Raw genomic sequence first — 11,316 nt, 5'->3', positions numbered from 1 at the left:
ATATATAAATAAATAACTTGATTGAAGGACCTAAACAATGTAATTCAGGTATTATGAGACACTTGGTTTGTTTCTATTTATTTCTGTTAACACAAACAGCTTTTAGACTGCTGCTTCTCACCTGTTTAACAAGAGCAAAGGATGTTTCAAGTTATCAGTGAAAAGGGAAGGAGATACGATACCAGATCCTCTTTATGGGAGATATGAGTAAGCAGCAGTGAAAAACTAAATCTAAATATATAATCAGAAGACAAGAGGCGCTAAGCATGACACAAAATTATTTTGCAATATTACAGGCTAATAAGTGGTGCACAGAAGGTGTAGAACTCTTAGCCTCACAGCAAATAGAGCGATGTCAAGCCCCAGAATTTGCTGAGGAAGCTCTTAGGGAGTTGGATGAATTTTTGGCTTCCTCTGAGTACAGTCGGCTCGGAACCACACGCGAACTTAGGACCATGTTTGAGGATGTCATCACCCCTGAAACCAAGGGCTTAGTGCAACAGGTGAGAAGATTTTTTCATATTTTTGGCCTGTGCTTATCGGTATACATTTCATTTGCTTTTGCCTTGATTTCTTTTCCTTTGGGAAAAATGTCACTACCTGAAGCCATATAAAATTTAAAAATTAATTCATATCAAATGAGAAAATCAAATGACTATTTTTCCTGCTAATCAGCTCAGCTTATTTGGCACTATTATAATGCTATTATCTCACTGGCTTTGCTTTTAGATTATTCCACAAAGAAAATATCCTAACAGAGTGTGTAATATTCAGGTACTGAAACGTATAGAAGATGTACAAATGATGTGTGAAAAGCGAAAGAGTTCCTTAAAGAAGTTGGCCACTCGTCTGCCTCGACCCGTGCATGCTGTGACACCAGAGCCCGCAGTCCCACTCCACTACCCACAAGGGCATGCCAATGTTCACCCACACTCTCACCCAGCATCTCCCCTCCATGCGGACCTCCCTAAAAGTCCCAAAAGCATGAGGAAAGCATCAACTTTACCCAAGGTGAGTGTCCATGTTGTGCTTGGATGTGTGTCACTGTTTTTATTCATTGACCTCTTCGTATACTGTCAGTGTATGTCCCAGATGGAGAATCGAGCTGCAGTGGATCATGTTCCATCTTTGGCACACTAATTATTGTTGTATTCCCTTTCCGAATGTTGCTTCTCATGAGTGGTGGAGTCTGGTTCAAGGGAGGTATAAATTGTTGTTGGTGGCATCGCTGGTTTTGCCTGAAGCCTTTGCCAGATGCAGATAAAGAGGCAAGAATTATAAAAGATATTTAATTCTGATATAGTCACACAATTTGCTATATTGCAACATGGGCTCTCCATTGCACTGAAACAGTTTTGTAAGTGCTGATCTTAGAAGTCCATTAAAGCAAGCATTGTTAAATAAAAACCTTTTCTCATTAATTCAAAAATTAAGTCCTTCCCTCTCAATATCCAGGGATAGACTTTCTTACCGAATGATATAAATTCTGTAAATTGTACATGTTAAAATTTCACTAAATATGTCTTGCTGTAATAATGATTTGAATATATCTCAACTCTACAGAACTCCAATCAGTACCATATACGTGGCTGTGATGCTTGTTATAAATACAGGCAAAAGTATTTCAACCCCTGCTGTGACACTCTTTGATGATTATTTATGTTTTATGTTATAAAAGTAAACACAACAATTTTTGTTTATGTTTCTCTAAATATAAATAACTTTATTATTGTAAAAATGATCATTTCGTAAAAGGAAGCAAACAGTTAGGATCTATTATTTATTTTTATTTCATCCAAAGGGAAATAAACTTTATGTTTAAATGAGAAGAAAACCATCAGTGACAGGTTATTAGCTAATTAAGGAAACGATTAATGTATGTTCTTTAATGATAAAATTATTTATTCATCAGAGGTAAAGATTTAATTACACTGCTGTTTTAATACTGCAGACATAATGATTTATGTATGGAATATAAAGTCTTATGCAGTGAATTATTTTATTTCTGTGAGACAAGGTTATGTGACATATACAGTTATTGGACCTACTCAAAGCCATCTCTAAAGGCATTTAGTAGAGCCTGTTATACAATATATGAAGCTGAAATTTGTCCTTGTGTTCAGTACTTATAGATGTTTGAGTTTTTAAATTGTGAGGTAAGTTTTAGCTAGATGGGCCCTGTCTCATGCAGACCTGTATCCACATGCAAATGTGGCAAGGCTATGAAATTGATGGAATTATATATGACTGGTCCAAGATTGTTAGATATATAAAAAGAGATTCCAGGCAAAGTGGTAGTTGTCAGCTGCAAGTCAGTGGCTGTTGGGACAAGCCAGACTCTGACCTACTGTACAGACTTGAGATTCCAAAGACTTGCAGTTGAGATTATCAGAGCTCTTCCTCAAAATAGATGTTACGCCTGAGTGCTGGAGGCCAGGCACCAAGGCATCGTCCACGACCAGTCACTGTCTGCCTTGGACAAGATGTTACGTGCCTTAGACCAATCTCAGAAGCTCCTATAGGAACTCAGCGTGTTCGGGTCGTGAGAAGGAGGGAGAGTTACTCTCATGAACCACTGAGAGATGAATGTAGATTTCCAACTGAGCCTTCAGGAATATACCTAATGGGCCCACATGTAATACATAGTCTCCAGTTGTTACAGATTAATGTGAACCAAACAACAGAAGTAAGTGACTGGCAACTATTTTCTCTGTGTACCAGTTAGCCAGTGGTTGTAGACTCCTCCCAGCACCGATGCACCGCCATTGCTCTAGCAGCACTCAGCCGCAGATTAAATGTGATGAATCTCCTAAATCCTGGGTGTGGAGAAGCTGTTCCCAGGGCAGTGTAGTGACCTAGAAAACTTAGAACACACAAGTATCAGTTTAAATGATGCTGAATCCTTGGTTTACACTGTCTTGGACATCAGTCCCTAGCCTGTCATAATTCTTATTGTTGGTCAGCATATTAATTCATGCTAGATACTCAGAAAATTGGTAGCATAAAAGCATATGGTACATACATGTCTGATTTATAAAAACTGATTCTCAGTCAGATTTACAAGCCATATGGGATTTGTTAAAATGGCAGCAGGGCCTTCCTAGAAATTATCATAATAATGAGTAAAAAATTGGGTCCATTAGCTGATAGATATGATTTCATACATATTAAGTGAGCCATGATTCAGATTATCCATTTCCTGGTGAATTTTTATGGTGTTGCATTTAACTACAGCACGTACAGTATGGCTTCACACATGAACAATGGGAGCAGCTGTCATATATTGAATGGTGATCCACTGGTGTTAAAATGCATGAATGTTTCTTGTAGTTTTTCTTAGCCTGACAATCAATAATGTAAACTGTGTATATATAAAGGCCATTTTTATGATGTTTTCCATTCACCTTTTAAATTTTCTCCTTTATTGCACAGTATTAGGTAAACCCCCATTTTGCACAAGGTCTACAGTATTACTATGATCATTCAGACATATTTTGTGTTTCTACAATTTTTGGTATACAATGCTACTTTTATCTAGGTATGATATAGAAGAATATATTATATTTATTGCTAGGCCATGTAAGAATGGCATTAGCATTATTTTTCAACTGAAATGTCACTTAGGCACTTTTATGATGTTGCACCAAACTTTTTCCAGATCATACTTTTTGGATCTGAGATATGATCATAGTCATTCATGTAATACCACAGTAATTACTAGTAAATCATCTCATCAGTGTAACACTAATTATATAACAAAAAAGAAACTGGTATGTCTTACTGATGCAATGCTCCTCATTGTTTCTAACTTTTTCTTTATGTTGGGATGCCAAAATATGAAGTTGCTGTTATTCATTCACTTTGTATTGGGTTGCTTGTATCTCCTTCATTAACCAGTGTTGGTCCAGAACAGCGACAGGACATGGGGATTACAGCTCTTCTTGAAACGCATGTTCTGCCTGGCAAATGTCATAGCAGCACTTCTGGTCACATTTGTTTCTTGATTCTGCTGCCATCCAAAAGTTGCCATTTTACGTTTGTACAGCTCGTTGAGAAATGAAATTGTATGCCTTACTGTTGCTGGCTGACAATATTTGATTTATTTGAGTGAAAAAATAAGAGAACACCAAAGGTAATCTTTAATATTAATCACTTGACTTATATCCAAAGACCCCCTGGAAAAAGGTTGTTAGAAAAAGACATAGTGAAAGATAAGAAACAATATTGTTTTTAATTGAATTTGTTTGCATGTGTATACCCATCCTGATGTAGAATTCCCTTTCTGACAGCTTGGTGACAGCGGAGATTCTCCTGACTGGGTTGGTGATGCAGAAGCCGCACGTGCTAAGCGAGGCCATGTCCTTCGTGAGCTTCTAGATACAGAGAGAATCTATGTATCAGAACTCTGCTCTATTCTCAAGGTAAAATAGTGCAGGCATCTCTGTTTTCTGTTCAGTTTGTGTGTTATGTGTTAGGTTGTAAATAGATTATAATTAATTGAAAAAGTACTAAAGTATTGTTTATAGAAAATAAGCAAGCATAACTTCAACTTTGTTCTCTCTTGAGGAAACTGGTGATAATAAGTTTGATGATATCTAGTTCTGTACAGATTCATGACAGACATCCCAAATATTACATATAAAATGATTCTGTTTTCCTTAGGGCTACAAGGATGAAATGCTAAACCCAGAAATGCAGCCTCTTATCCCCATCAACCTATATGGCAAGAGTGATATTCTCTTTGGCAACATGGAGGATATCTTCCGCTTCCATAATGATGTCTTCCTGCGGGATTTGGAGAACTGTATTAATACGCCAGAGCTAATTGGTCTTTGTTTTGTCCAGAGGGTGAGTTCATTGGCAAACTGGAATGTGTGTATATAGTACATAGCTAGGTAGATGATTAACTAGATGGATATATGAGTCCTTTCTATTCATATCCACACCTCTGAAACATGAAAATTACACACTAATGATAAGGGATGTAACTAAAATTTCTAAAGGGTATTTTTAGCTTTTAACTTCTTTCACATCATGTAATTCTTTGAAGCACTGTAGAAGAAAACATTTTATTGATGCCCACTGTTTTCTGGTATTTACTGTTTCTTTGGGTCTTTTGTCCTGTTAAGCAGCTTAAGTAAATTAAAAACTTTTGAATGAAATATGAAATACCAAGTAAGTTTACAAACTTTTATGGATATTAGATAAACTCAGAACGTGGGTCCAGAGGAAAACGTAAAGGTATTTCTCACTTGAGATGCGGGTTTTATAGTTGATACTGTCAGTTGTTAAACACATCTGCAGAATTCAGTAGATATTGAATTCAGAGAATAACTGGATCTTTGTGTTGCTTCGAAGTAACATTTTGCACATCTTAGCATGGATGGGATTTACCTGGATTATACATAATGCCGTATTTAATTACTTGCAGAAGGATACATTCCATCGGTTGTACTCACTGTACTGTCAGAATAAGCCCCAAAGTGAAGAACTACGTCGGCAAGTAGGTGATCAAAACCCATTTTTCAAAGAGTGTCAGCGTCGTCTCCATCACAAACTGCCACTTGGTGCCTACCTTCTGAAGCCTGTGCAACGTATCACAAAGTATCAGCTCCTGTTGAAGGTTAGGATCTGTCCGTGTACTTGTTCTTTCATCCCTTCCAGTGGATAAGTGTCCTTTTTAATCTTGTCGTGATTGCTGGTACTTCTGATTGTGGTAGTGATGTTGGTTCCGGGACATATGTTTTGACTTACATGCTGGTAATTTAAAGTGGGAGGTTGATTCATGAATTTCACTCCTTTAAAACAGGACTTACTGAAATGCGTAGAAGGTAGCCAAGGTCGCCGGGAGTTGCAGGAGGCGGTCGACACAATGCTCACAGTCCTCAAGTGCCTCAATGACTCCATGCATCAGGTTGCCATCACAGGATTCCCGGTAAGGACCTTCCTTGGTTGATGGGTTTGATCTGCACTTATACTTTGCTTGAATAAGGTTTTCAAAATAAGGGAAAAGATACTTGAGCTTACTGATTTTCAAGGTAGCATTTTTTTTCCTCATTGTGGTTGTAAATGATACATGCAAATGAAGATTTCAAATAAATAATGTTTAGTAATGACAAAATTGATATTTTGATTTTTTTCAAGCCTTTTTCAATATTTTGTTTAACCTATATGTTTTGACATTTTTAGAATGTTATGTAGAAATTACCTGAAAGCTTCATATATTTTTTCTGTGCAGGGCAATCTGGCAGACCTGGGGAAGCTGCTCATGCAAGGCCCCTTCAGTGTGTGGAATGACAGCAAAAAGGGACTTCGCGAGCTCCGTCTGAAGCCAGCACAAAGACACATTTTCCTCTATGAAAAGATGCTACTTTTCACCAAGAGAACTGGCAAGGATACAGATCGTGCCACTTACCACTTCAAAAATGCCCTGAAGGTGTGGATGCTCTTGGTTGATTGTATTTGTGCCATTCAAAGTATTTTAAATATTCTTATTCATTTTCAGTATCTAAAACTAAATATGGTGATATTTTGGCTGTTATCAATGAGTGAATGTTATTTTTATTAAATTTATTTCTGCTTCTTTTTTCAGATGTCACAGGTTGGTTTAACAGAGAGTGTGCGAGGCCATAAAGGTGATGTTCGAAAGTTTGAGGTCTGGCTTCAGGGACGGCAAGAGGTCCACACCATCCTGGCTCCTTCGTCAGAAGTCAAGGACCTGTGGGTTAAGGAGATAAAGCGGGTCCTACTTGACCAGTTTGAGTATCTCAAGGGAGAAAATATCAAGCAGTACTCGGCTAGAATACAGAAGGGTGCCAGTCTTAATGGCATTCGAATTCCTCCTCTGTCACCCACAACTCAACACAGGTGAGATTTCTCCTTTAAGATGGAGGACATGGTTATGTTAAACATATTTTACAAGAAATTGACTGCAAATGATTGTATTGTGACATGCATTAACTATTTTATGTTTTGTAGGGCTCTACGACAGACGGCATCATGGGACATAGCAGGCAATGGTGTGACTGGCAGTGGTGGGTCTATCAGTTCTAGCAGCTCTGAGGGCCGCCCTGGAGGTGAGCCGAGTCGGGAAATAGGCAAACGCTCTCTGCGGATAAAGTCTGCAGATGCCACTCTAGGAGATGCTCCAGAAGAGGAAGAGGAGAGCTGGTCATCAGATTACTCTGCTTCTGATGAGGAAGAGGATCAAGAAACATTCTCTGAGAGCACAGAGGTATGTGTAGGTTGTAAAGATCTCCCTTAAGGTATCTTGTTGCTAAAATTCGTGGACTCTCTGGAATACATATTTGAGGAAATGGCTAGATCTAACACTTGATAAATTATCTGCAGTACACCTCATCTCGGTTCCTTGTCTTGGCTGACTACAATGCCATGGGAGGATCTGAAGTCAGCCTGCGTGAGGGAGACTACGTAGACTTGATCAAAGTTGGGTGTGCTGGCTGGTGGTACGTTAGGGTTTCTGGGACGCCGTACGAAGGTTGGGCTCCAGCTGCCTACTTAGAGCGGGTCCTCAAAAAGGGCAGCAGATCCTCACCCTCAGTCAGTAGTCAAGAATCCTCCTCAGGACTGAAGCATGCAACGTCAAAGTTAGTCTATATTTGTTTTTTTTGATGCCTCTATTTAATTTGAGTTTCATCTTCACTTTGTAATTTTGGAAAAGAGATAGTAAATTCAGCTAAGCTCTATGAGCATCCATAGTTCAGAATATGAAATGATTATTACTGATATTGAGATCTGTGTTTTATGGTTTGATTTCTTGTCTTTCAGGTCATCAGTTGCTTCACTATCAGCCAAATCCGAGGAAGTGAATATAATGTAAATAGAATGGAATACCAATGATACTATAATGCCTTAAGGCTGTATTAGTCCAGAAACAAAACAGAATGTTATGGTGGTCTATAATGGCTGGGAGAATCATTGTGCTATTCCTTCTGGGTAAAAAATGTATAAAAATGTTGCTTTTGTTGAATGCCATGTGAAAAGACATTGTCCTCATAGGACCTCCCGGAACTGTGCTGGTGTGACGAGCAAACCACATGAAGAAGTGTCTTCACATCAATATATGAATGACATGGACAGTGTGTATGGTAACATGACTCCCAGAACAGTGTGTAACCTCTTAACATCACCTGACCTAGAATGCCTCCTGTAATGCCTGCTTAAAAATAAGAAAACTTGAATGGTTCAAGTGCAAGCATTCTTTGCAGGTAGGATATATAACAAATTCATGGACTTCCATTCATATAATATTAACCAAAGTAAATCATCCTAGAGATACATTAAGTCTAACAGTTTCTCACTCCTTGGCATATTCTCTCTTCTATTCCTAAATTCAGTGCAATATCACTGCTTTATATCATGTCCTACTATATAGTATGTACCATATGTAAACATAAATGAAAATGTATGGTCTCTTGTTTCTCAGATCTACTAATACCTCTTGGGCAACTTTCTGAATGGGAATATGAATGTTCCAGGCATCATGGATACTCTTGTTACAAAGATGTAATACATTACACAAATACATCACTTGTAGATTGTAAAATAAAATCTAGTATCTCCCTAGTATGAGGGTAACTAGTGGGCTTTACTCTTCAAGTCAAGCATATATATGCCCTTTTGACTCTTGATTCAATCTCTGACTCTAATGGATGTACAGGTTATCATGTACTATCTATTTTTTTTTTTTTCTAACTTATAGAAATCTTTCATCCTGATATTTACAATGTACTTTTGCCTAACACCCATCTAGTACCTATCTTTCTTCCCTTAGATATGTTGCCATCTTATATTAACCTCATTATTTGATGAGATCCTCTTATTCTATCACTCTTTTATTATTACTTCTTGTGTAGATTTATATGCCATGGTAATTTTGCATTATTATGCCCATCTGTATACCTTGCCTGTCAACTTTACTCAACTTATAGCGGCTTTTTACTCCGCTCTGCCCACTTGTGATCATGTGCCTCACGTACTGGTAGAAGTAGAAATAGAGGTCTGAGTGCCAGCTCCAATGTTGCCTTGTGAGGCAAATGTGGCTTTGTCTATACAAGTACTGCCAAGAACTTATAGTACTCATCGAGTCTTACTGATAAGGCAAAGCATCAGGAGTAGTTCTCATCAGTTCCTCCTGATACAACATTAAAAATCCCTCATTTGGAGTTATGGGTGTTGGAAATCATTGAGAGAGATTGAATGTGATAGCTTAGAGTTTTCATACTCTTTGGAATTTAGCAAAGCAGGTAAAGGGAAGTTGTGTATATGTAGCCTGTAAAACTTCCCTTTTTCTTCTCTTTTCGAGAGGAACAAAACAAAGAGGTAGGAGTAAATGCATTTATTATTGATTTGATTCAAAGGGTAACAAAATGAAAGATTTTGAATGGTACTACTGAGAACAACAAATTACTGTACATGTTCTAAATTTCCTGTTAGTTCTGCGGACATTAGGAATAGAATGTGTGAAAGGGTCTCTTTTTCTCCCATATGTGGGACTGAGAGAATGGTGGTTTGTATGGAATACAAATGACTATCATATGGGAAACTGTAGAGGCCAGATCAGCTGAAAATGCTGGGCTTGAGAGAGAAAAAGAGGTAGTGTAGAGGGCCTTCTAATTTTTTGCATAATGGTCATTGAAAATTGAACTGTATTGCATATATCAATCATCTACAAAAAGCTGGGAGATATATGTTAATTTCAAAATATGGGTTTATAAGCTCAACTTTTATATACTCTGAAAAAAATTCATTTAATGCTATTCTGTATTCTAGTCATTTTTTTTAACTTTGCATATTAATAATAATACGGCATCAGTACAAATTTATAGGCACAGAGTGACCAAGAGGCCTTGACTGTATCCCATGTGATAGTATTTATGTAAAACTGTTGAACCCTGAAATCCCAGTGAGTGTTGGGCAGTACAAAATTCATACAGTGGAGGGAGACTGTGTTCATAAACATTTTTTGTGATAAAGTAGACACCAGAATCTTTTAGTGTGAACATTCTCGGCTGCAGGCCATTCGAGAAGGCTGGTAATGGTAATGCAGGGTCGAAAAAAGGCTGCTTGATCCACATCGCATGTGATGAGCCATTGCATGATAAGACTTTGTACACAGCCTGTAAGGTAAGTGCCAATGGTGTAAGCAACACTTTGCTTTAGAAGGCAAGCGAAGCAAGCAGTGCAGGCAGCACAAGATAATGCTGACTGTCGGTCATAAAGCAGAAAATAATGGGCAGTGCAGGCTCACACTATCTGCAGGCCCAGCACTTACAATCTCCAAAGTGACTTACCAACTCCTTTTGTACATTCATATGTTGTAGACATCAATAATCCAGTTGAAGATGTTGTTGAATGGTGCTTTTAGCTCTGCATGTACTAGCAACCGTGTGTTTCATGTATGGTGTACATTGCAGTTAGATTGTGATCTATATAGATCTTTTCTCATCCAAAGATTAATTTTCATGTACAGTATAATTATATATAATATATGGATGTGTGTTACTTATAAATTCGTAAAATGAAGACAATTTATTGAAAAAATACTAACATGTGTTCGCTGCCCCTTCTTCCAGAGAGCGAACCAGCCTCCGTAACTCCTTACGTTCACCTTTCCAGGTGTTAAAAAACATTCCATATATATGATATACATTTACTGCATATAACAAATGTATGTATATCCTGTACATAATGGCTAATCATCCACTATTCCTCATAGCCAAGAAATGTTTGGTTGGAATATGCGCTAGTGAGGCGGTATTCTGATAGTCTTATGTGTTACCTGCAAAGACCTTGGTTATATTTCATTTGTAACTAGGTGGTTATTCATCATTCATTCTAAATATTCTCATTGTTATGTATCCATCGTCATGGTTAAGTTAATTACATATCATAATCAACTGTTCATTGATTTTTTTTTGTCATAGGAAAAAAAAGAGATTTATTTGGAAATAGTTCATGCAAATTGTTTTGTTTTATTTTCTTGTTAAATGTATTCCCCTTTTCGACTCTCTATAATCTTTCAAAACACCAAATATAATAAAAAGGTCTAGACAGCTTGTGTTTTATTAAATCACATTTTTATGTACATAGAGGTCATAAAACGAATTTAAAAATCTCATTGTAAATCAAGTTTATTTTCGAAATGCACTTCATTATTGAATTTATACCCCCCAATCCCATACCCGTTGTTGCTGATGGAGACTCAGGCCTAATGCCAGGGATCAGCCCTACTTGGGTCTCAGCCTTCGACTCCTCTACTTTCGCATGGTGCTCTCTTCTTCCCCTCTACTTTTC

At 37.6% G+C, this 11,316-nt stretch overlaps 1 protein-coding gene across 1 annotated transcript in view; it reads left to right on the top strand.

Moving 5' to 3' along the window:
• LOC125034666 overlaps positions 1-11,075 on the top strand; it is a 22,272-nt gene extending 11,197 nt beyond the window's left edge. Inside the window, exons 8-18 of the mRNA XM_047626568.1 lie at positions 297-503; positions 775-1,011; positions 4,290-4,421; positions 4,663-4,848; positions 5,432-5,623; positions 5,810-5,935; positions 6,239-6,436; positions 6,593-6,867; positions 6,979-7,234; positions 7,351-7,607; positions 7,789-11,075. Coding sequence (XP_047482524.1) covers positions 297-503; positions 775-1,011; positions 4,290-4,421; positions 4,663-4,848; positions 5,432-5,623; positions 5,810-5,935; positions 6,239-6,436; positions 6,593-6,867; positions 6,979-7,234; positions 7,351-7,607; positions 7,789-7,840 — 2,118 coding nt within the window. The 3' untranslated portion in view covers positions 7,841-11,075. The remainder of the gene's footprint in view (positions 1-296; positions 504-774; positions 1,012-4,289; positions 4,422-4,662; positions 4,849-5,431; positions 5,624-5,809; positions 5,936-6,238; positions 6,437-6,592; positions 6,868-6,978; positions 7,235-7,350; positions 7,608-7,788) is intronic.
• The last annotated feature ends 241 nt before the right edge of the window (positions 11,076-11,316 follow it).

Source organism: Penaeus chinensis, chromosome 18, assembly GCF_019202785.1.
Source record: "Penaeus chinensis breed Huanghai No. 1 chromosome 18, ASM1920278v2, whole genome shotgun sequence".
Classification (NCBI taxonomy): domain Eukaryota; kingdom Metazoa; phylum Arthropoda; class Malacostraca; order Decapoda; family Penaeidae; genus Penaeus; species Penaeus chinensis.
This window is presented reverse-complemented; position numbering and strand designations above follow the sequence as displayed.